Raw genomic sequence first — 26,709 nt, 5'->3', positions numbered from 1 at the left:
TGGTGAGTGCTGTGAAGTGTGTAAACCTGGCGATTCACAGACCTGTACCCCTGGGGATAAAAATATATGTTTATAAAAAATAAAAAAAAAAGAATAATAACTGCAATGCAATGAATTATATCTAACATTTTAAAATTTTTATGTTCACCCCAAAATTAATAATCTTAAAAGTATGTTAGGAGGCCAAAGTTACTACTTTCAAAAACTGGTGAAAGTAAAGGGAAAGAATCAAACATTTAATCTACTTTTCCTATACAAATTGTACTTCAGGGTAACCAAATATTTGAGGAACTTTCTCTTGACAGAAGTTTTCCAGCAAATAAATGAATATGGTCTTAAAAATTAGTCACCATTTGATAATCTTTAGTGAATTAATGGATCTAAGCAATAATTATCAATGCTGCCAACATCAGTCAAGAAGAGTCAACAAGATGTTATGTGCCTCCCGATGGAACAATTGTCAACCTCGCTTATCTGTGGGGGATACATTCCAAATGCCAGTGCAGAGGAGGCCTGAAATCATGGATAGTACTTAAGCCCTATATATATGATATTTTCCCTACATATACATATGTATTACAGAGTTTAATTTATAAATTATACAGAGAGATTAACAATAAGTAATAAACAGAACAATGATAGCAATATATTATAATAAAAGTTATGTGACTGTGGTCTCCTTCAAAATATTATACTGTACTCACCCTTCTTGTGATTATGTGAGATGTTAAAATACATATGTGCTGTGAGAAGTGAGGTGAATGATGGGGGCATTGTGATATTCTGTGGGGCTGCTATTGACCTTCTAATGATATGTCAGAAGGATCAACTACTTCTGGCCCGTAGTTGACTGCGGGTAACTGAAACCACAGAAAGTAAAACCTCAGATAAGGGGGTAGGAGGACTGATGCATAACCATTCTCTCTGAAGCCGTACTTGGAACAACAACAATAACAAAAACTTTATCCAAAACTAACTACTAATTTACAGAAATTACAAAGGGTAGAGGGACATTTCAAGCCACATCACAGGGATGTAAAGGGAAAAATCCAGACCATGGAAAACTCACAGGACAAACAATTTTGATTTTTTTAAACAACAACAGCAACAACAAAATTACAGAACAAAAAAATGACATAGGAGAACCTGTAGATTGAAAGAGACCTAAAAGTAAGTTATAGCACATAAAGTCTTGCATACAGTCTGACTTGTACAAACAATTTCCCTGAGATAACCAAGGAAATTTTAAAACCAATGAGATATTTGTTGATATTGAAGAATATCGTTACTTTATTGTTGAAAATGATAATGGTATTTGTATATAAAAGCACTCTTCTTAGAGTAAATAATTGACCATTTACAAATGACATGATGTAATGAATGGGATTTGCTTTGAAATGATCTGGGCAAGGAAGGGGGCTGTGGAAGGGACATAGATGGAGATAGGATGAAGTGAGTTTACCTGTGAGTTGATTATTGATGAAAATATGTGTGACTACAAAGGGGTTTATTTTGCTCTTCTACTTTTGTGTTAGTAAGAAGGTTTCCATAATGAAGAGTAAAATGTTTTAAATCCAAGAAGAGAGTGGGGGAGAAGAGGAGGGAGTATTGGGTCCTAGTTAGGGATAGCATGTATGCTAAGGGCTTTTTGAGGTGTTATTGAATTTAGTTTTTGGACCAGTCCAATGAAGTGATTGTGTTTTTCCTGTTTTACAGATAAGGAAACTGAGGGCAGAGTGATTAAGTGATTTGCTGAAGGTCTCAGAATTAGTACTTAGATCTAGAGTAAATACTTCCCTCTGGCTTCTGATTGTTCATCTGACTCCAAATCCATGCTTTTCCCTTACACTACATACTGTACTCCACCATGAAAGGGGAAAAGCTAAAATGGGTTTCATGAATTATTTTAATAACTTTATTAAGATAATAATTCATATAATAAAATCTAAACTGGTTTTTATTACATTCAAAGTATATTAGCACAACCTAAGTTCAGAATATTGTCATCACCCCAAAAGAAACTTTGTACCCATTCTCATCCCCCCAGTCCTTTAGCCCTAGACAACCACTAATTTGCCTTTTGTCTCTATAGCTTTGCCTATTCTAGAAATTTCATATAAATGCAGTCAAACAAATGTAGTGTTTTGTGACTGTCTTCTTTCACTTAGTGTAATGTTTTCAAGGGTCAGCGATGCTGTAGCTCCTATCAGTACCTCATTCCTTTTTGTTGGTGAATAATTTTGTTTATTCATTCATCAATTTATGGACATTTGAGTTGTTTCCACTTTTCAACTATTATGAATAGTGTTTCTCTGAATATTCATGTAGAAGTTTTGTGTGGATGTGTGTTTTCATTTCTCTTGGGCATATCTGTAGGAGATGGGAATGCTGGCTTGTATGTTACTCTGTTAAACTCTTTGAGAGACTGCCAGACTATTTTTCACAGTGACAGCACCATTTTATGTTCCAATCAACAAATGTGAGGGTTCCAATTTCTCCATATCTTTGCTAGTACCTGTCTTTTCACTTATAGTCATCCTCATGGGTGTGAAGTAGTATTTCATTGTGGTCTTGATTTACATTTACATATGCCAATAACTAGTGATGTTGACAAAACATTATGAACAATTGAATCATATGTTACCTAAGTTTTGTCATTTTTTAACTCACTGTACGATTAGAATACCTTCTATATGTCAGAAAAGAAGAAATGACAGTTCATCTTTTGTCACTGTAGACAAGAATGCTAATAGCTAGTGAGTTTGTTGATGAAAAGATAAACAAATTCTCTTCTGATTGCTTTCATTTTCCCATTGAAATAAGAAGCAACATAATCAGCTTAGAATTAAGAGAGAGACAGGAAATGTTGAAATTAACTGAAGAATGAAAATGTATCTGGACTGAAAGAGAAAAACGCAACCAAATGAACTTTAATTAATCTACCCATGTGGCATGTGCATTTTTAACATTACTAGGTAATGCAGAATTTCTAAAGATTGTATCATTTACACTTCCACCAACAGTTTGTAATAATACTTTTTGCTCCTGATCCTTGCTCACACTAGCTGTCATCAAACATTTTAATGAAAAATGGTTTCTTGTAGACTCAATTAGTGATTTTATAATTTTCAATAAGATTGAATGCCTGCTTGTCTCTTTTGCCCATTTTTATTGCCCATTTTTTTCCTTTAGATTTGTGAGTTTATTCTATATTCTGGATGTCAACCCTTATTGGTTATATGTTTCTCAAATATGTTCTCTAAGTTTGAGGCTTGTCATCACTTTTAAAATAGTGCTTTCTATTAACAGACTTCTTAAACATTAATTTGTAATATCGTTTTAAGAAATCCTTTCCTACTTGATGTCATGAAAATAATTGTTTTTTTTTTTTTTTTTATTTTCTCCTAAAAGGTCTTTTTTCACATTTAGGTCTTTCATCCACTTGAAATTATTTTTTAATATGGGAAGAAGTTGGAACATATTTTATCCATATGGATAATATATTTCCTATAATTGTTTATTGAAAAATTCATCATTTGTCCATCAGTATGCATGCTTCTGTTACTTGTATTATTTCTGGGCCCTTTTTCTTCTATTGACCTATTTGCTATTTCTGTTATTCCATTTGGTTTGGAGTTGTATTGTATTTTAGATTGATATGAGAGAATTGGCATTGTTACATTTCTGAGCCATTCTATTGTAAACATGGCATATTTCCATTTGATTAAATATTATAATATTACATGACAATGTCATATAGTTATATTCAATAAAACCATGCAGGTTTTATTAAATTGATTCCTAGATAACTTGTACTTTTGGCTATTATTGTAAATGGAATCTGTTTTATAAATTACCATTTTAAAACTTGCTGGAATGTAGGAATGAAAATTATTTTTCTAATTTTATCTTAAATTCCATAAACTTGCCAAACTCATATATTATAAATTGGCCTCTGAATTGTCTTGATTTTTCTATATAGGGAAACATATGTGACTGATAGTTTTGTTTCTCCCTTTCCAATAAGTGGTAAGACTGATGTGAGGTAACCACATTAAATATTCCTAGTAGAAAAGGGAAATAATGAAAAAAAAAAAGAAAAAAAGAAAAGGAAAATAATGAGAGGTTTATAGAAATTATTGGTTCTTATGGGAACATATCATTAGGTACTCTTATCTAAGAGTTGGAAGTATGACTGATAAGTTTTGTTTCTTTCTTTCCATTAAGTGATGAGACTGACATGAGGTAACCACATTAAATATTCCTATTAGAAGAGGGAAATAATGAGAGTTTTATAGAAATTATTGGATCTTATGGGCACATATCATTAGGTATTCCTATTCATAGTGTTGGAAGTGTTCCTGAATTGGGCCCCAGGTCTGGTCTGTGAGAATAGGAACTGGGTTCCCTGGGAGTCTCCATCTATCATTTTCTATGGCTCCTGGCTTCTTTCTGTAGGATTTTCTTTTTTGTTAATGTCTTTGGCTACTTCTGAAGAGGGCTTTAGAAAAGATACCTTCGAGCAAATTTTCAGGTTCTCTCTCGTAGAAAAATGTCAGCCCCAAGGGGTATTTACATCTCTGTCCTTTTTACTTCAGCTGCTTTTTGCCAATTCAATTGTCTTAAAGAATCTTTGGGTTTCCTTTGTATTTGATTCCTCTCTCCTTCTTGTGCCAAAACCACACCCATAGTTCTTTTCAGGACATGCCTCTCTTTCTAGATTTAATTAATGGTATTTTGGATGTTGTTTACATCCTTAATTTCTTCTCTACCCTGAGGCTTTGTCTTTTTGGCAGGGCCATGGATTTAATATTTATACAAGGATTATCTTAATTTAAAACTCTTGAGCTGTTGAGAAAAGCTGGATGTAAGAAATTCAGCCAGACTCTTAAATATTTCCTCTAAATTTTACTTGCAAATTGGCAATTTATATTTTGCACTCATCTGTTTCTTGAAGAAATTTATCATATGTAAATAAAAGCAAGTAGGTAATGTTTACAGATTTTTTTCTTAGATATCTTCTTGAGCAGTTTTGAAACTTGATTAGATCACTTTCTATCTTAACCAAAGATAATAGTTTTACCAAGCAATTAACACTACAATACACTGGCCTCCATTTTCCCAGTCTCTTATAATAATTTCCTCACTGTTTTTACAGCCAACACCCACCTGTGCATTCCACAGCCAAAGACATATATTTTAAGTTTTTATTAAGCAGCACTCTACTTCTAGGATCAGTTTGTTTCAGTTAGCTATAGCTATGTAATGTTTTAACCCAAAATTCAGAGGCTTGAAACAGTAAAATTTATTATTCCTGCTTTTCTGGAATTCAGCTGATCTAAGCTGGATCTTGGTTAGATGGGGTCAGCAGATCTCAACTGGAGTTTCTCATGTGACTGGAGGTTGGTTGGCTACTGTCGGCTGATATAAGGTTGGCTGTTTGGTGTCATTCAGGTCTGTTACAAGTGTTTCTTACCTTCATTTTGGGGCAAGTAGACTTGCATAGGCATATCTTTCTCATGGGGAAGTCAGAAATACAAGAGAGTAAGTAGAAACATGTAAGGTGCCTTAAGGCCTAGGCTTGTATCAGGCATACAATAATGTGCCTATTCCATTGGCTAAAACAGGTCACATGTGGAGGGTAAATTTGCCCCACTTTTAAGAGAAACTATAAACTCACATGCTAAAGGGATTGAATAAAATGAGGTTGAACAATTAGGACCATTAATGCCATCATACGTTACACTAAAGTCATGATCACTAAACCAAGAGCTCTAGGCTACTAGGGATCTGTCAGAATGTTCAGAATGCATTTCAGTGTTTTCACAGAATGTGATATATAGTTTTTGAGAAAAACTTGCGCTAAGTAAATATATTAAAGACTATAACAAAATAGTTTGAATACTTCCAGTTGCTGAGGTCCTGGCTTTTAACAGTTTATATTGATTACTTAGGAAGAATAAGGACTACCAAGGTAGCAGAAGAAAGGAAATAATAAAGACAGAGCAGAAATAAGTGAAATAAAAAATAGGACAGTAACAGAAAGATTATTGAAATTGAGAATTTGCTCTTTGAAAATATAAATAAAACTGATCTTTAGTTTGGCTAACCAAGAAAAAAAGAGAGAGGATTCAAATAAAATTATTAATGAAAGAGGTGATATTACAACTAATGCTATGGAAGTACAAAGGATCATGAGACTACCATGAACAATTAGTGCCAACAAACTGGATAATGTAGGGGAAAAAGCTGGATAAATTCCTAGAGACATACAATCCACCAAGACGGAATAAAAAAATAAGAAATATGAACAGACCAGTAACACGTAAGGAAATTAAAACAGAAATCAAAGGCAGAATTTCTAACAAAGAAAAGCCCAGGACCAGATGGTTTCACTGATGAATTCTACTGAACATTTAAGGAACTAACACCAATCTTTCTCAAACTCTTCCAAAGATTGGAAGAGGAGGGAAGACTCTGAAACTCTTTTTATGAGGCCAGCATTACCTTGATACCAAATCCAGGTAAGGACACTGCAATAAAAGAAATCTATACACAAATATCTCTGATGAGTTTAGATGCAAAAATTCTCAAAACAAAGTCCTAACAACTGAATTCAACAGCACATTAAAAGGATCAGATAGCGGGATTGCAATCACATGGGATTTATCTCTGGGATGCAGGGATGGTTCAACATATGTAAATCAATAAATATGATGCATCACATTAACAGACTGAAAGATAAAAATCACATGATCATCTCAATAAATGCAAAAAACCCACATTCAACAAAATTTAACATTCTTTCATGATAGGAACTTTTGACAAATCGGTATAAAGGGGACTAAAACTCAACATAAAAGACATATGTGAAAATCCTCAGCTAACATTGTACTCAACAGTGAAAGGTTGAAAGGGTTTTCTCTAAAATCAAGAACAAGACTAGAGTGCCCATCTCACTACTCTTATTCAACCAAGTACCAGAAGTTCTAGCTAGAGCACCTGGGAAAGAATAAGAAATGAACGCATCCAGATTGGACAAGAAGTAAGACTCTGTAGATGACATGTTCTTCTTATGCAGAGAAAACCCATAAGACTCAAGCAGTAAACTGTTAGAACTAATACATGAATTTAGTAAAGTTGCAGTATATAAAACCAACATACAAAAATCTGTTGCATTTCTATATTAACAGTGAACTATCCTAAGAAGAAATAAAACAACCCCATTTATAATAGCATAAAAAACAATAAATAGGAATATATTTAATCCAGCAGGTAAAAGATCTATATCCTTTTTTTGATGAAAGACATTGAAGAAGACAGATATAGGTGGAAAGATAGCCCATGTTCATGAACTGGAAGAATGAATATTGGGGGTTTTTTTGTTTTTTATTTTTAAGATTTTATTTATTTATTTGACAGCCAGAGATCACAAGTAGGCAGAAAGGCAGGCAGACCCTGCTGAGCAGAGAGCCCAATGCGGGGCTCGATCCCAGGACCCTGAGATCATGACCCGAGCCGAAGGCAGAGGCTTTAACCCACTGAGCCACCCAGGTGCCCCAAGAATGAATATTGTTAAAATGTTTCTGCTACTCAAAGCCATCTGTAGTTCAGTGCAGTCCTTACCAAAATTCCAAATGGCATTTCCCACAGAAATAGAAAAAACAATCTTAAAATTTGTATGGAACCACAGATAGACAAAGCAATCTTGAGAAGAACAACAAAGCTGGAGGCATATATTTCCTGATTTCAAACTATGTTACAAAGCTAGTGTAATTAAAATAGTAGGGTACTGGTATAAAAATAGAAACAGACCAATGGAACAAAATCAAGAACCCAGAAATAAACCATACATACTTGGACAATTAACGTTTAACAAGGGATCCAAGAATACTTAATGGGGAAAGGACAGTCTTTTTAATAAAATTTGTTGGTAAAAGTAGATAATCCATTGCAAAAGAATGAAATTGTATTTCTGTGGTGTCTGTTATATTGTTTTCTCTTTTCTCATTTTGCTTTTTTGAGTCTTCTCTCTTTTTTTCTTAGTTTATGTAGTTAAAGCATTTCCAATTGAATTTTTTTTTTTGAAAAACTTTTCATTACTTTCAATATTATGTTATGGTTTACTCTGGCCCCTATTTTATTTCTGGTCTTTCTTATTTCCTTCTTCTACTAAATTTCAGTTACATTTCTTCTTCTATTTTCTTGTGGTGTGATGTTGTCTATTTGAACTTTTTTCTTTAAAGATTTATTTATTTTGGAAAGAGAACAAGCACAAGCTAGGGGGAGGGGCAAAGGGAGAAGCAGACTTACCACTAAGCACGGAACCCAATGCAGAGCTTGATGTGGGGCTCAATCCCAGGACCTGGGATCATGACCTGAGCCTAAGGCAGATGCTTAACTGACTGAGCTACCGAGACACCCTATGAACTTTGTTTCTTATTACAAGCATTTATAGCATAACAAAATTAAAATTAAAAATAGAATTACAAAAAAAGAAAAGAACTTTGACTCTTATTTCGCACTAGTACAAAAATCAAGTCAAAATGCTTTAAAGACTTAAATGTAAGACTCAAACTATGAAACTCCTAGAAGAAAAATCTCATTTACATTGGTATTGACAGTGGTTTAAAAAAATTTCTTTAGGGTTCTTGGGTGGCTCAGTTGTTAAGCATCTGACTTCGGCTCAGGTCATGATCCCAGAGTCCTGGGATTGAGCCCCGAATTGGGCTCCTTGGTCCGCAGGCAGCCTGCTTCTCCTCCCACTCCCCTTGCTTGTATTTCCTCTCTCACTGTGCCTCTCTCTGTCAAATAAAAAAAATCTTTAATAAAAAATTTTTTTTGACACCAAAAGCACAAAGAACAAGTGGGACTACATCAAACTAAAAAGCTTCTGCACAGAAAAGAAAAAAAATCAAACTGAAAAGGTAACCTGTAGAATGGGGGAAAATATTTGTAAATCATATATCTGATAAGGGTTTAGTATCCAAAATACATAAGAAATTCAGATAGCTCAATACTAGAAAAAAATATTGTTTTTCAAAATTAGGCGCAAGACCTGAACATTTTTCCAAAGAAGATAGATAAAGGGCCAAGTACATGAAAAGGTGCTCACCGTCATTACTTGTCAGGGAAATGCAAATCAAAACCATAAGGAAGTATCACCTCATGCCTGATACAATGTCTCTTATCAAAAAGACAGGAGATAGCAAGTGTTGGCAAGAATGTGGAGAAGAGGAGACTCTTGTATACTGTTGGTGGTAATGCAAATACATTTAGCTACTTTGGAAAGCAGCATGTGGGTGCTTCAAAAAAACATAAAACTGATTCAACAATCCCACTTCTGAGTATATATCTAAAGGAAATGAAATCACTTTCTCAAAGGAATATCTGAACTTCCATGTTTACTGCAGTATTATTTACAATAGCCAAAACATGAAAACAATCTAAGTGCCTGTTGATAGATGAATAAAGAGAGATTATTTACATACATATAATCATATATGTAATATAGTAGAATATTATTCAGCCATAAAAGGAAGGAAATTCTGCCATTGTTATTGTGACAATGTAGATGAAACTTGAGGGCATTATGCTAAGTGAAATAAGCCAGAGAAAGACAAATATTATATGATCTCACTAATTTGTGAAATCTAAACAAACCTAACCTATAGTAAGAGAGAGTAGAGTGGTGTTTGCCAGAGGTGAGAGTGTGGAGGAAATGGGTGCAAGTGTTCAAATGTGGTCTTCCAATTATGAGATGAACAATCTAATGCATAGTGTGGTGACTAAGGTTTACAACACTATATTTTGTATACTTGAAGGTTGCTAAGAAAGTGGATCTTAAAAGTTCTCACCACACGCACACACACAAAATGGTGATCATGTGAAGTGATGAATATGTTACCTAACCTTATTAATCATTTTGCATTATATATATGTAAAATCATTATGGTATACAGTATAAACTTACATCATATATGTTAATTATATCTCAAAGCTGGAAAAAAAATAGAAGTAGAAGGGGGGGCAGTAGGAAAAAAGCTTTTAATCTGCTTACATTAATTTCTTTAAACTCTAATGCAAGCTCAATGTGTGGATTACTTTAATAATGATTATTAAATTGAACATTTAATGAAATTTTATATTAAATATTTAATGTGTGATTACATGTTCCATAATTTTCCATTTTTAAACTGGTAGGATTAAAATAATTTACTCTAAGTGTTTGTAAGAAATATTTAATGATTTTAAATAGATCACATCTTGTAGACTTTCTTCTGATATGCCTTAAAAATGTATTAATCAATGTTGTCCATGAATCATTTATATGATTTTTAGTAAGACATAAAGATACTTCATAACTTACCATATTTGCATTGGTTTTCATTATAGGAATTATTCTTAATTCATTTACACAAGTTTTATGCTTATTTGTGAAATCGTAATTATGCTAGCTATTATGGAGGAAACAGGCATTTAAGATGTGATCTCAGGTTTCCATAAACATCTTGACTTATTAAGAAGAGAAGACTTCTGGGGAAGATGTCAGAGTAGGAGGATCCTGGCATAGCTCATCCCACAGATACACATAGATAACACCCACATCACTGTAAATAATGCAGAAATAACCCAAGAACTGAAAAACAGACTCTTCACAGTTGGACTTAGAGAAGAGACCACATTCAAAGTGGTAGGAAGGGTGGAGACAGGGGTGGAAACGAGTTAACCCCTAAGACTGTCTATGGTGGGGAGAGACGACATAGGCATGGGGAGGAGGAAGGAGCAGAGCCCATACTAGGTGCCATGCACATGAGGGACCTGCACTGGGAAGATAATACTCATAACATTTGGCTTTAGAAACCAGAGGGGCTTGACTTAAGAGTTCTTAGAGTCAGTGGAACTCAACATGTGGAACTTAAAAAATCAGTGGGCTTGATTCTGGGAGAGACAGAGTGTGATAAAAATCTGAGACCCACTCTAAGAGACAAACGGCCCTACTGAGATACAGTATAGAAGCAGTAACAGTTTGGAAAATACCTGAGATTTACTTGCTAATCTCAGAACTTGTGGTGGAGGGGCAGAGACATTTAGGAGACTTCTCCAGAGCAGGGGAGCTACTGGGAGTCATTCCAGACCTAGGAATAAGCTTAACCAAGGAGGTGAAAGAACTGTACTCTGTAAACTATAAAACATTGATGAAAGTAAATGAAGATGACACAAACAAATGGAAAGATAGTCTATGCTCATAGATTGCAAGAACAAGTACTGTTAAAATGTTCATACTACCTAAAGTAATCTATAGATTTAATGCAGTCCCTATCAAAATATAAATGGCATTTTTCATAGAACTATAACATAATCCTAAAATTTTCATGGTTCCACAAAAGAATCCAAATAGCCAAAGCAGTCTTGAAAAAGATTAACAAAACTGGAGGTATTACAATCTCCAATTTCAAGATATACTACAATGCTCTAATAATCAGAACAGTATAGAAATGGCACAAAATAGGCACATAGATCATTAGAACAGCATAGAGAGCCCAGAAATAAGCCTACTACTATATGGTCAATGGATCTTTGATGAAGGAGACAAGAATATTAAATGAGAAAAAATCCTTTTAAAAAATGGTGTTGGGGGGCACCTGGGTGGCTCAGTCAGTTAAGCATCTGCGTTCAGCTCGGGTCATGATCCCAGGGTCTAGGGAGCCCCAAGTCAGGCTCCCTGCTCAGTGGAGAACCTGTTTCTCCCTCTCCCTCTGCCACTCCCCATGCTTGTGCTCTCTTTCTTTCTGTCAAATAAATAAATAAATTCTTTTTAAAAAAAATGGTCTTGGGAAAACTGGACAGCCGCAACTTGCAAAAGAATGAAACTGGTGCACTTTGTTATACTACACACAAAAATAAACTCAAATGGATTAAGGACCTAAAAGTGAGATCTGAAATCATAGAAATCCTAGAACACAGCGTAGGTGGTAATGTCTCTGACATTGTCTGTAGCAACATTTTTCTAGATATGTCTCCTGAGGGAAGGGAAACAAAAGCAAAAATAGACTACCTGACTACATCAAAATAAAAAAGCTTCTGCACAGCAAAGGAAACAGTCATCAAAACTAGAAGAGAGCCTACTGAATAGAAGATATTTGTAAATGACATAATTGGATAAGGGATTAGTATCTAAAATATATGAAGACGTATGCAACCCAACACCAAAAAAACAGATAATCCAGTTAAAAATGAGCCAAAGATGGGAGTAAACATTTCTTTAAAAACAACATCAGATCATGGCTGCCTGGGTGGCTCAGTTGGTTAGGTAACTGCCTTCAGCTCAAGTCATGATCCCGGAGTCCCAGGATCGAGTCCTGCATCGGATGCCCAGCTCCACAGGGAGTCTGTTTCCCCCTCTGACCTTCTCCCCTCTCATGCTCTCTCTCACTATCTCTCTCTTAAATAAATAAAATCTTAAAAAAAAGAAGAAGACGACGACATCAGATGGCCAAAAGAAACGTGAAAAGTTGCTCAACATCACTCATCATCAAGGAAATGTAAGTGAAAACCACAATGATATCACCTCATGCCTGTCAGAATGGCTGAAATTAAAAATGCAAGAGACAACAAGAGGTGCAGATGTGGAAAAAAGGAACACTCGTGTACTGTTGGTGAGAATGCAAACTGGTGCCGCCACTGTGGAAAACAGTATGAAGGTTCTTCAAAAGATTCAAAATAGAATTACCATATGACCTAGTAATTCCACTACAGGGTGTTTATCCAAAGAATACAAAAACACTAATTTGAAAAGATATATGCATCCCTATGTTTACTGTAACATTATTTATAATGGCAAAAATATGAAAACAACCCAAGGGTCCATCAATAGAGGAATGGATAGATAAGATGTAGTGTATATATACATATATACAATGTAATATTAGGCATAAAAAATAACAAAATCTTGCCATTTGCAAAAACATGGGTGGATCTAGGGGATATGATGCCAAGTGAAATAAGTCAGTCAGAGAAAGACAAGTACCATTTGTTTTCACTCATGTAGAATTTAAGAAACAAACCAAATAAAGAAAAAAATAGACTTAAATATAGAAAACAAATTGGTGGCCACCAGAGGAGTGGGAGGATGGGCAAAATAGTTGAAGGGGGTTAAAGTGTACTTATGATGAGCACTGAGTAATATGTAGAATTGTTGAATCACTATATTATGCACCTGGAACTAATATAACACTGTATGTTACTTATAGTGGAGTTAAAAAAAAAAAGGCAGAATATAATCAAATGTGATAAGGTGGTCAGAGCAGTTGAATTCACTGTGAGTTAGCCAGTAGGAGAGTAGGAGTAGGCTGCTTGGAGAGAGTAGGCCTGTTTACTGTAACTGCTTTTAATAGGATAGCTTTCTGCTGATCAAAAATACTAAGCTAATCTGTGATCTTTGGTTGAATTTTTTACCAGAAATGCTATTCTTATTAAATTAAGCATATTTGCTTAAGAATCTCAACCTCTAGAGACTCTAGCCTTAAGAGGGCAAAGGAATATGTGTTTATATATTTTTAAAGAATAATTAGGATTTACATGTTTAGCATTGACACTTTAAATTATTTGTTTACCATGTACTTAGAATATTTTCAAGAAATATTTTCCTTGCTTTTGATGGGCATTTTAAAATTTCTTTTGCTATGTACTGACATTTGTGACGCATTGTGTATAGTGTTAAGAACTGTTTTCTTCATTGAAATCCTTTCATAAAAATTTATGTTTACTTGGCTTAATCAAATGTAAGCAATATATCCAAGGAAATATTTGCTATTTTAATCTATTTCAGGTAACTATATTATATTCAGTAATTTCTATAGCTATAACATTTTCAAAAAGGCATAGATAGCTTTAATCATTCTGAAAAATAGAAAAAGTAGGGTCCCATTTTTTGACCTGTAAAATACTAATTTCCTAACTCCTTTGACCCTGTTTGCAGCTTTGTATTGTTTTGTTCATCAGCTATTTCTCACTGAAATTTCTGCTGCCAGCTAGTGTTAAACGGGCTGCATATCAAACGATTTATCCTCTCCGTGCTCCACTTTCCAACAGCAGTGGCATCTATCATTTTGTTTAATTTCCCGGTAAACAACAAGGGAGTTATTTCTGATTCTCTTCAGCTCTCAACATTTGATCAACTCTAAATTCGATTTCGCATTTTCCATTTACAGTGTCCAAACCCGCTCCTTCCTGTTGTTACAGTGGTCAGTCTCTTTGTCCTCATTCTTATTTGTTGAGTCTATAATAGGACAAATCTCCAAGCCAAATTCTGCTTTATTACATAAATGAGATTAATAAATTGAACTAATAATCTAACTTTTTAAATATTCTGTCTATAAAATAAAACTTCAGAGGTTGAAAATTTGTCCCATCAAGTGTCTGTTCTATTACTCTGCCCATATCGACAACCAAGGATTTATTTTTACCCAACTTGCCCATTCTTGCGCTTCTGTTTACCATTTTCCCCCCAGATATATCACACATGTAGAAGTGGTTTTGATATAGTCCACATCCTTAAATAATTGTATCTAGCAAATATACAGAATTCTGTGGTTTAACTGTGCTGCCTATGAACTCATTTGATACAGTAGGTTTATAATTCCCATCATCACTGTTTTACATTTGGAGAAAGTGAAATTCACAAAATAAGTAACACTTCAGATGCAGGCCAAAATTAATCCTGAGGCTATAAATATGTTTATAATTTTTTTATATTCTAAAACATGCCTTTATTTCAGTTTGCTTTTAAAAACAAATACAGGTTTAAAATCTAACACTATTGCTGTTAATTTTAATTGTTATACTTCAAATGATATTAAATTGTGATAGGTGAATGTGTCTTTCCAGTAATTTCAAGAAAATAATTTGATTGCATGATTTCACAGCAGAAAACCGTTATAGTGCTTTGATTTCCTGACTATGGGGACATAAATACAGAAAGAATTCAGATTATTTGCTGTTATACAAGCACCGATTACCAAAATGTATCTGGTACATTTTCATGTGGGCTAGGAAGTCAGTATTAAGATATCCAACTATTTTCTGTCCCTTGTTATCACTTGGATAAATTCATCAAATATATCCTAATCATATTTCACATGTTGCCTTTGGTATTATATTTGTATACTAATTAATATTATATTGTACTTATTGTTATGTCATATATGCATTGTGTTGTATTTATATAATATTTTGGAGAATTGTAAAGACTCAGAAGACCAGGTCTGAATTTTTAAGAAATTATTCAGAACTCTCATAATACTAAAAACTGCAAGGAAACATAATTTAAGTCAAGCCTATGTTTCTCACATCAGGTTATTTTTAAAATGCATTTTTTCATATTATAAGACAAGTATATATTTATCATAAGTTTCCAGAGACATAGAAACACAAAAAGAAGAAACTAAAACTACCTGTAGTCTCTGTTCAGATAAAACCACCAAATTATGGTTTTACTGTTGTTTTTCCCAACAAATAAAGCAGTATCTGCCACACAGTGGGTCTTAATAAATATGAGAAAATTAATAAATGAGTAATTAGTGTAGTTAAACTCTAACAATTGGTTTTGTCTTTTTCCTTTTTGTAATCTGAGTGCCCCACTTAAGCCTTGATTGTCAAAGTGTCTACTTCAAAGATGGCTATTTCCAATAAACATACTGTTAGCCACAGTAGACTAGATAAAGGTCCCAGCCACCTCCCCTGGCTGAAGCTTTTTGTTTTAGAGATCTTGTTTGATTTCAATTACTGGCGATTTGGGCCACTTGTTTTTTCTCTCCCCAAGCTTTTAATTCCCAATCTTATTTTTTAAACTGACCATTTAAAAAATTGACTTATTTTTTAAATTTTAAAGAGTGAGCCCACTAAACCCTAGGCTTCCACCCTCAACTCCAATAAAAGCAGAACCCCAGCATTGTGATTGCTAGTGCTCTCTCTTTCACTCTCTCTCTACCTGTGATTTCACTGTGTTACCCCTAGGTGTGCTGTATACTTTAGGTCTTATAAACAATAAACTTTTTTTTAGAAGATTTTATTTATTTATTTGAGAGAGAGAGAGTGATAGAGAGCATGAGAGCGGAGAAAGTCAGAGGGAGAAGCAGACTCCTGTGGAGCTGGGAGCCCAATGCAGGACTCGATCCCGGGACTCTGGGATCATGACCTTAGCCAAAGGCAGTTGTTTAACCAACTGAGCCACCCTGGTGTCCCTAAACAATAAACTTTTAATTTTTCAAAGTCTCCTGATGGCTATTGCTGAAGGGCATCTTGCAATCATGAGAACCACAACATTGGTTATTGAGAGGCTGACACCAGCACAAAATATTGATATATACCCATATGAATTTTTATTTTTTTTAATTAAAAAAATTTATTTATTTATTTGAGAGAGATCACAAGTAGGCAGAGAGGCAGGCAGAGAGAGAGGAGGGGAAGCAGGCTCCCCGCTGAGCAGAGAGCCCGAGGTGGGGCTCGATCCCAGGACTCTGGGATCATGACCTGAGCTGAAGGCAGAGGCTTTAACCCACTGAGCCACCCAGCCACCCCCACTATGAATTTTTAAAACAAAACTAAGATCATAGAGTAGACATTGCTTTTAACCTTTTTTCCCACTTACTGAGATATATCTAGCAATTACACAATTCAGTATTCTAGTACCTTTCAAATTATTAAATGATTTAAGTAGTTTAAGTATCACTTTAAGACCCACATCATATGAAAATCTATGAAAAGAGGTCACTTTAACATTTTTTGAATTAGCACACCATGCCTGTCACTGATACTGCCCTGCTTCCAATCTCTACTGGATCCCTACAAGTTCAGACTGTTCCACAATCAGAGGCAATCCATCCTTCCACCATCGTTTCTTGACTTTATTCCCTGACCTCACACCAGTTTCCTCCTAAGAAATTATTTACCATTTCCCAGCAACTCTGAGCTCTTCCAGTGTGAGAGCCTTACCATACACTTTTCCTTCTGTCATGAATGCTAGTCTCAGATCCTCCTTCTTGAGAATACACACGCAGCCTTCCAAATCCAAATCTAAGATTTCACTCCTGGATCCTTTGTCACAGTGACCTTCAGGAGTCAGCACAAATTACATAGAGTAAGTCACCTAATAGAAATGGATTTGAGTCAATTCAGAAAGAAAAAAGGAAAATTTTGATTGGCAGAGGCAGTCAAAACTCTAGACAAAATTATTTCCCTGTTGTCCCATTAATAAGAATAACTCATCTGAGTCAAGTACATTCTTTTCTCCTTCTCAGGAAACAGTGGCATTTAATTCTTCTCTTCTGAGACCCCGTGTGATTGGAGAATGGATTGGTCGAGAAGAGAATGATCCTGACCCACTGGCTGCTGAAATGCTCCAGCCCCCAGTTCCAAGAAGTAAAAATGAACAGTGGGAAAATGAAGATAATAGCTCTAGCCCTGCAGGAAGGTGAGATGAAATGCCTTCTTAGATTCTGAGTATTGTTGGTTGTTAAAAGCAAATGGGGACCTAAATCCAAGGATGTGATTTTGATGAAAGAACTTAACAATTTTATATAGGAAATTATGTTGGGTTCCACATAAGTTGAAAATTAATTTCTCTGTTTTAAAATTAAAATTTTGCAGATTTGCTTTTAGATTTTGGTCTTAATTTTTTCTTTTTATCTAAGAAAATCACCATCTCTTTGCTACTAAAACCAAATAGAGAAATAATTTCAAAGACATAGGCTTCATTCAAGACCCACTATAATGCTGGGCAGGGAGTGGCTGACTGTTAAGAATTGGAGATGAAGGGCTTCTCATTTACCAGAGAGATGTAGCTGATCAACAAGAAGAAAACTATTAAATGTATTATAGACTACATGAAGCAGAGTTAATGGAGAATATGAGAGAAAACCTTGGTTTAGAACCATTTATATTTAGAGTTGGTAACTATGATTGAACATTATTCTTTTCATATTCTGTATTTAATTATGATTTGTGAATTTGAAAGCCCATATTTCACTTACTCAGTCTTATGATGCTCAAAACAGTGGTAGGAGATGTTGATAGAAGTGAAGCAGTTTTGAAATGTCCAGATCATATTTATTAGAAAAAAGTATATTCAGGACAACCTTTTTCTTGTTTTGTAATACCACCTGCAGTGAGTAAAATCCCAAAATGAAAACTTCCACAAGAAGTTGGAGTGAAAAAGCATATGGAAGCATGGCTTACACAAGCCTGAGAAAATAGATTTAAATGCTCGTGAATTGAATGTGAGAGCGCCACAACTTTCATTGGGTGCTACTAGCTGACCACTACGGAAAAGTTTTTCCTATGCATAGCATAGCCACAGTAACTTTGTATTTCCTATATTAAATTTAGCAGCAACCAGTAACTATTCTTTCTCAAGGAGAAAATTGTATTTTCTACAATGTAATAGCTTTCAGGGGTTTTTTTACTTTGACTTATCACTTGGCTAGAAGGAAGGAAATTCAGAATACTCATTAATGTGCTTCAGGCATATAGAAAATTGATTCTATTTCCATGAGAAATAACTTTTAAATTATTTAAATAGTTGAAGTGTCCTGTGTAAGGAGAAGAAAACCATTTTAAAAAATCCATTTACCTTCTTTTGTGAAATGCCAGATCAATTTCACCTGTCAATGAGGGTAATTTTATTTTTAATACCAGACTTATGAAACCCACTAGACCTTTATCTTTAGTCATTGCCAGATCTTTAATGTAAAGTAGAGAAATGTCAACTTTCATTTTGCTTTCATTTAGTCATAATAATAATTGGAACTATTTATTGCAAATGTTAGTGCTTCTATTTTCTTCCTGACTTCAGTGATCTCTGATTCCCTCCTGAATACCCAATAAAGGGGAATATTTCCTTCAGTGTAAGTCAAATCCCTCTCCCAGAAAACTCAACCTATGAAGATCTCTCTCACGTATTTGTTATGAAAACTTTTTCTTAGTGTTACTGTTCTCTATCTTTAAATCATGAATTGAGGTATTCTCTATGAAATGAAGACAGGTGAAATCCCACCCCGATGCCCCATCAAAACAGAAAGAATGTGTGCATACCTGAACTTAGTTTAAAGAGTAGCAATAAACTATGGGTTAGAAACTGTATCTCTCCCATCTTCTAATACCAAACAGGATTCCGAATTTATATCAGGAACTCACATAGCAATAGATTTGATTTGGATGAATAAAAATGGATTGGGAGAAATTTTTCAATGACTTTAGAGGTTATAACTCGAGCATTATCTTTTGCCTTTAAATAGTAATGAACTTGTAGTATAACAGTCTTAAACATTAACAGCCTAAGTGGTATTCCAGGCTTCAGAAGGAGAATTAATTTTCAAGGTGACTTCTTCCATTTTTCTCTCCCCTACTGGGCCTGGACATTGTCATTACCAATAGACATTTGTTACATGAGTGAAGGAGGTACATAGAAGGCTGTGAGTAGACATCTGCTAAATAAAGCTTATTTATAAGAAGGGTTGTTTATAGTCTGTCCTAACTTTTTGCCCTTTCCTATCACAATGTTGTTAAATGCTCGAGTCTTATTTGAATGGCTGTTATTAACAACACTCCATCTTTAGTACAGAGCCAACTTTTCTCCTTAGGTCCTGCATATGGAACATTGTATAAAGAGGGTCAGCAACTTTAGAACACAAAGCTGTCACCTGAAGGGTTAAGTGCTGGTTAAAAAGAAAGCAGTTATGAGGGCAATATAGAGAAACTAATAGGATATGACAAGAGTGATTGACATGGGGTCCCTGACCACTCTGTAGTCTCTGGTTGGACCCAAGAGATCTGTGGATCTCTTGAAATTAAATTATGTGGACAAGGTTCTGTGCACATGGGCATTTCCCCAACATATTCTTAGATTTTCCATAAGGTTCTATTAAGTAAGTTTAAGAAAGAAATTAAAGGATCTAAGCAAGAAAAAGAACGGGGATTTATAAAAGAGAGAGGTGAATACATTGGGGAATGATTGAAGGCTTTCTAATACTATCAATTGGCATGAATTGCAATGGCTTATCTAGTCATTTAGTGGGAATGGGAAATCTATGTGTTTATTGCACATTTAGAGATATTAAAAATAATCATACATTGATAATGTAAATGTAAATAAAAAAATGAGTGTAATAGATCTATATAATTCTGTTTGAAGCCGTATTTTTCTATTTTAAGCCATCTTAATTAAAGTTTCCAAAGATGGGTAATGGATTTCCTAAAATTACTAGCTAAATTCTAATGTGAATTTGTAAATAGGCTTATCAAGCCTTGAAAGCCTGATGAAGCTCCTCTGAGCTTAACCACTTTATTAAAGCAAGAATAATATCAATAAATATTATAGATCTGGTGAACTGGCTTTATTTGTTCAGTGAGCATTGTTATTAGATGGTAAATATGCCATAAAACGAGTAGAAAATCTTATAATTTAGAAATATGTATTAAACATTAAAATAAAAGCTAAAATCACTTTCCACTAAGCAGTGTTTCTTTTCATTAAAGCTCCTAATTGCTTCTCATGTATCTGTTAACAGAGCCTAGAAATGTTCCCCTTTTTTTAGAGCTTCCTCAATTGGCAGGAATAGACAAATAATAAACAAGTAAATATGCAAATATATACCATAAATTCAAGTAGTGATTAGTGGCAAGATGGAAAATAAACCAGAATAAAAAGGAAGAAAATTAATAAAGGGCACTATTTTACGTAAGAAGTCCACAAACAAAGAACCTTAATATCGTCAGATTTTGGCTATTGTGGACATGGTAGAAAATATGTAATACATTTCAGAGACTGAATTAAGCTTAGTATTTTAGGGGTATTCTAACTTGTAAATTTTAAGGAGAGAGAAAATTGATTAATCAGAAATTAATCCATCAAAGGAATAAAAAAAACAGAGGCCTTAAAAATATCTAAAACATGCAAAGAATGTACCTTATGACTCACACATTTCTTTTTTAAAGCCAAAAAGTATGTAACTAATTCATGCATTTATTTCAGAAGGTTGATGAGGTCATTTTGATATGTTCAAAATTTGTTCTTTCTCATTTATTCATTTATTTCTTTAGGAAATACATATCCTAATTCAAGTTATTTTATGAAAACATTGCTAGTTACCTATAGACTTACAGACTCATAGGTGGTTTCTTACGAGACCAGCAACATTTTGAACTTACTGTCTAGGACTCATGGCCTAACACTATCTTCAAGACCAAACCATGTATTTTAATGAAATTCAGGGAAACACTTACTGCAACCTTTATGAAATTATCTTGCTCATTGTTGGCTTTTGAATAGGAGTTATGCATCTATAATATACCATTTCTTCCTTATCTTCAATATTCCAATCTACATAGTTTCCCTTTTTCTTTTTCACTACTAATATATTTTCCCTCAATTTTCATATCTGTCAAGTTTGAAGACTCATATACATATTCTTAAATTAATTCTTACTTTATTTAGTGTGTTTAAAAAATAGGGTTCAGAAAGAAAAAGTGAATTTGTGCTAGATACTAGGTGAGACAAGTATGAAAAAGAACATCCTAGATTCAAAGAAACTCTTTACACTCTCCCTTCAACAACCTGGGCCTTACTGCAAGGAGAGTCCTTTAATTTCCAACTAAAATTGAAAGGAAGGGCACAGATTCTACCTGCTAGGCTGCAGTGGTGAACTAAACAAGCATAGGAGATGGGTTAAGAGAGGAGAAATCCAGTTTTCCACCAAAGAATGCACCTGGGATCAGATAAAACTAATACTTACCAACCTATATTCAGAAACAAGAATGTGAAACAAAATACAGCAGGGCCAGATATCCAGGGAAGAGTGGGGTCAAGAGGAGAGAAGCAATGGTCAGAATGTAGGCCATCAGGAGGGGAAGGAAGGTGCTACCTGGAGAGATAAGCTGAGGGAGAGGAGTGACCACATTAAACCATCCTTTTCCATCTGATCTGGTTTAGAATTTATCTTTTTGAACCAAAGTAAAATGACGCCCTAGATTGTATAATTACTACATTGAAGTATTAACTGCTTTTCTTTCTCATAAGGCACCTAACCTCTCCCCATCCCACTCACCACTTGTCTGCAGTAAGAGCCTTGCTTCCCTGAGGCAGGGTGCTATTTTCTCTCTAATGTTGTAGTTTTCACTTCTACAATCTATAGGTTATGGAGCTGGAATAGAGGAAGGTGTCATCCTTGCTCCCCTTTCCTGCTTGTAGACCTTACTGTCTCCTTTCCCCCTAAAAAAGTATCTTGTTGTGAATTTCGTGTTTTATCCATAGCAGTCTTCCACCACTTCTTGTAGCAATAATTTGTCAATTCCCAGGTCATTCCCTTTTTCCTAAATATGCAAGCATCTGGCTCAACTGTCATTTTTCCCTGTACCCTTCCTATCTTGATGAAGTTAATAACCACATTAATGATTCTTCCCCACACCTAGCATCTTCTTCCCTTGCCTACTATTCACTACTGATCTTGAATTCCACCCTACTTCACCTATTCCCTCTGTTATATCTAGGCCTCATTATTATTAACTGCAAACTCTAGTGTCAATTTCTATGTATTTCACTCTTTGACTACACCTTCTGTCTTTCTAGTTCATTCCCTCTGGTACCTAGCTTTAACTAGGACCCAAATACACTGGTTCTACCGAGTTTTTCTTGCCACTCATGTAGTTTTTATTTTTTTTGCTGTCACAAATAGTTTGTTCTTTTATTTTATTTATTTTTTCTTTTTAAATTTTTTATTTCTTTTCAGCGTAACAGTATTCATTGTTTTTGCACACCGCCCCCCAGTGCTCCATGCAATCTGTGCCCTCCCTAATACCCACCACCTGGTTCCCCCAACCTCCGACCCCCCGCCCCTTCAAAATCCTCAGGTTCTTTTTCAGAGTCCATAGTCTCTCATGGTTCACCTCCCCTTCCAATTTCCCTCAGGAAAAGGGAGTTGTGGGAGTTTTTATTTTTGGCTCATTATTTTGATCTACTTATTGAATATATCCTGGTTCCCTTACCTCTTTTGTCCTTTGTTTTCCTTGTGTGGTAAAACTACCTTACTTAAATCTAACTCTTTGTCTGTTCTGTGGCTGAACTGGCATAGACTTCTTCCTGTGGAGAACACTTGGCTACACTGACTGGTATCATTGTGAATTCATGACCACCAAGAAGTCATTGATCCTGCCTGAAGACACTCTGCATTCACCTAGTCTCTTCACATGTCCGTGCTCCTTAATGATGATTGCATGCCTTTTCTTGTCTCCACAAACCTCCAGTACTTCTCCTCAATCTTCATGTTCAACTGATGACCCTTAGAGGACTATAATTGTCATAGTCACTCTGGAACACAGTCTGGGATTTTTATATAAAACTAGCCATGCAAATACCATATGACCCAACAGTTGTACTCTTGGGCACTTTTCTCAAATAAATGAAAACTTAGTTCACACAAAAGCATGTGTATAAATGTTCATAGCAAGTCCATCATAATAGCCAAAAACCTTAATCCAAGAGTCCTTTAAATTTGAATGGTTAGATAAACTGAAGTATATCCATGCCATGGGATACTACATAGGAAAGAAAAGGAATGGACTATTGTTACATGTAACAGCATGAATGAATCTCCAAGGATTTAAATTGCCTGAAAAAAGCCAGTCTTAAACTTGTATGATCCCATTTATATTTATATAATATTCTTATTTTTAAGATTTTACTTATTTATTTGATGGAGAGAGACACAGCAAGAGAGAGAACATAAGCAGAGGCAGTGGGAGAGGGAGTAGCAGGCTTCCCACTGAGCAGGGAGCCTGATGTGGGGCTCGATCTCATGATCCTGGGACCATGACCTGAGCTGAAGGCAGATGCTTAATGACTGAGTTACCAAGGTGCTCCTACATTATTCTTGAAATGATAAAATTAAAAGAATGGAGAATGGACTAGTGGTTGCCAAGGATTAGAGACAGGGAAGAAGGCATATAGAGGAAAGCAGGAGTGGTTAGAAGAGTCTTGTGGTGTTTGAAATGGTCTGTATCTTGATTCTGATGGTCGGTATATGATACACAAACCTAAACAAGTACAAAAGTTATCTAGAACTAAATACACACAGGCATACATATACAAATGAGTACAGTTAAAATGGGAAATCTGAATGAGATTGGAAAATCATACCATTGTCAGGATCCTGGTTATAATATTGTACTCTAGTTTTATAAGATAATGTTATTGATGGAAACAGTGTAAAGAAAGAGTGCATAGGATCTTTCTTTATCATTTCTTAGAACTACATATAAATCTGTAATTACTTCAAAGCAAAAAAAATAAATTAAAAACGTTAGTGAACTGTTGAAAACATCTTAAGATTTTGACAGTCAACCTCCCCCAACAATCTTTCAGCAACAAACGTTAGTATCCATTGATGATTCTAGCCTGAAGAGTTAAACTGTGTTGGTGGTTGCAAAATGGTGGTTTTCTGAATCTGTCATTTCTTCTACATTTATTGACCAGCATTAGTGTGGAAAAATAAAAGCTTTTTCTCCATCCCTATTTCCCCTGACCTTCTCTAACATAGTCACCCTAATTTGGAGGTGAACCAGGGAGGTGGGGCTGATTGATCTTTGCCCACTGGTGACATGCAATGTCATTTTGCTCTTTCCATTCTCTACTTCGACAGTGTTGAACCTGGTACTTCTATTAAGACAGCTTGAAATGTTCTGATCTGTGCCCTGAAATTACCTGGTTAGTTCTTTATTTTTGTTTTTTGTCAAGCTTCCTCAGCATTTTGGCCTGGAGGTAGTGGGGACAATGCATTTAACCTATTTGCCTTATGGGTCTTTACCTTTAGAAAGTGTTATCTTTCCATCCTGCTTGGGGAAGACTTCCTCTACATATCATGTGTTTTTCTTTTAGGGGGTGACATTTGGCATTTCCTTTCTTTGGACAATAACAGGAAAAGAAATTGAATTACAGAGAAGAGAAGAACTTAGAGACAGTTTTTGAAACTCTATGTGTTTGTTATTTGGACTTGTAAGTTGTCTGGTCAAACACTGTCTTGAGAAGTTGGAGGAGAAGGAACCATGAAAGGCAACATTTACCCAAAGGATCCCAGCTTTATCACAAAGAAACTCTTCCAAATTTGCAAGGACTCTCTAGACTGGAAGAAACTGAAAAACGTTTAATTGCCAGTTCTGGATCCATCCTTTCTTTTACCTCATCCTACCCCAAGATCTAGGCAGCATGATAGGACAATGAGGAAATTTACTTTAATCATAGAAATTAAAATTTTTTGTTGTGTGGGTGGCTCAGTTGTTAAATGGCAGGCTCTTGATTTCAGCTCAGGTCATGATCTTTGAGTCCTGGACGGAGCCCCGTGTCATGCTCTGTGCTCAGCGGGGAATGTGCTTGAGGATTCTCTCTCTGCCTCTCCCCCTACTCGTGCTCTCTCTCTCTCTCTCAAATAAATAAATAAATCTTAAAAAAAAAAAGAAATTAAAGTTTTCATTTAAAATAATCTTGTCTGTGGTGCCTAGGTGGCTCAGTTGGTTAAGTGTCTGCCTCTGACTCAAGTCATGATCTTGGTGTCCTGGGATAAACCCCGACATTTGGCTCCCTGCTAAGCAGGAAGTCTACTTCTCCTTCTCCCTCTGCCCCTCCACCCTGCTTGTGTTCTGTCTCACTCTCTTTCTCTCAAATAAATAAACTTTTGAAAACATAATCTTGTCATAGTATGTTAAAATAGTTATCCCATTACATTTGTTTGTATGTCAAGGATTTCATATAAAAATCTGGATTTTCTGCCTCCTCTTTAAAAAAATCAGAAAAATTCTTTAACAGTGGGCTTTCATTATGACTTGGTGACAATTGGTAGGAGCTGATTAGCACCTCCTCCCTTAAGTGGGGCAGAGTTTCAGTTTGCCATATTTCTTACCTATATTCACTTGTGAGATAGTTAATGAGGTACCAAAGGATGTCTAGGAAAGAAGACCGTCTGTATTTCCCTTATCCTTAGGGAAGATATTACTAATATGACTATAATTTCACATAGTGAAATTAATCAAATGAAAATTTGGTTGTAGATTATTTTATTTATCAGAGCTAATTAATAGAGTTGTCATCATTGAAAACTAACATTTAAATATTTCTTCAGCTTAAAGGTGGAGCCCAAGACTAAAGGATTAAAACAGCAGCAACAGCAACATAAGAAACTTCTGGCAGCAATGCTCTCTCAAGATTCTTTTGAGTCTCTCCACAGCCCTACCCCATCTGTAACAGAAGAAGATATTGATAATGAAGATGATGCAATGGAATTGCTGGGTAATTTTAAAAATTAATAATTTCTCTTTTTCTTCTTCTCTGGCATTGTAAAAATGTGTAGTGATTAAGAGATTTTAAAGTTTTTGAGTAGTTTTGTCTTAGGGGAAAGAAATCATTTATCATATACTTTATACATTAGCCTTTCACAAAGTTGCATGTAAGAACTAAGTTGAAATCACCTAAGCATGTGAAGTATTTATTAGACTGTATTTTGTGCTTTGTATATGCAGCACTTTACCTTCTGACTCCTTACTCAGCCTTTATTCCATGTGCAATTGTGATAAAAATTCAAGTCTGTCTGCTTTATTCTCTGATTATGATTGTCTTGATCACATCTTTTGTCTATAAAATATAACCAAAATACGTATTCCAGCCCT

At 35.0% G+C, this 26,709-nt stretch overlaps 1 protein-coding gene across 1 annotated transcript in view; it reads left to right on the top strand.

Moving 5' to 3' along the window:
• LOC111156823 (chromosome unknown C8orf34 homolog) overlaps nt 1-26,349 on the top strand; it is a 149,388-nt gene extending 123,039 nt beyond the window's left edge. Inside the window, 2 exon segments of the mRNA XM_022517912.1 lie at nt 17,301-17,473; nt 26,166-26,349. Of these exon segments, the coding sequence (XP_022373620.1) occupies nt 17,301-17,473; nt 26,166-26,349 (357 nt within the window).
• The last annotated feature ends 360 nt before the right edge of the window (nt 26,350-26,709 follow it).

This window comes from Enhydra lutris, unplaced genomic scaffold (genome assembly GCF_002288905.1).
Source record: "Enhydra lutris kenyoni isolate GAN:26980312 unplaced genomic scaffold, ASM228890v2 scaffoldscaffold49, whole genome shotgun sequence".
NCBI lineage: Eukaryota > Metazoa > Chordata > Mammalia > Carnivora > Mustelidae > Enhydra > Enhydra lutris.
The sequence above is the reverse complement of the archived record's forward strand: the minus strand, read 5'-3'. Positions and strand labels throughout refer to the sequence as shown.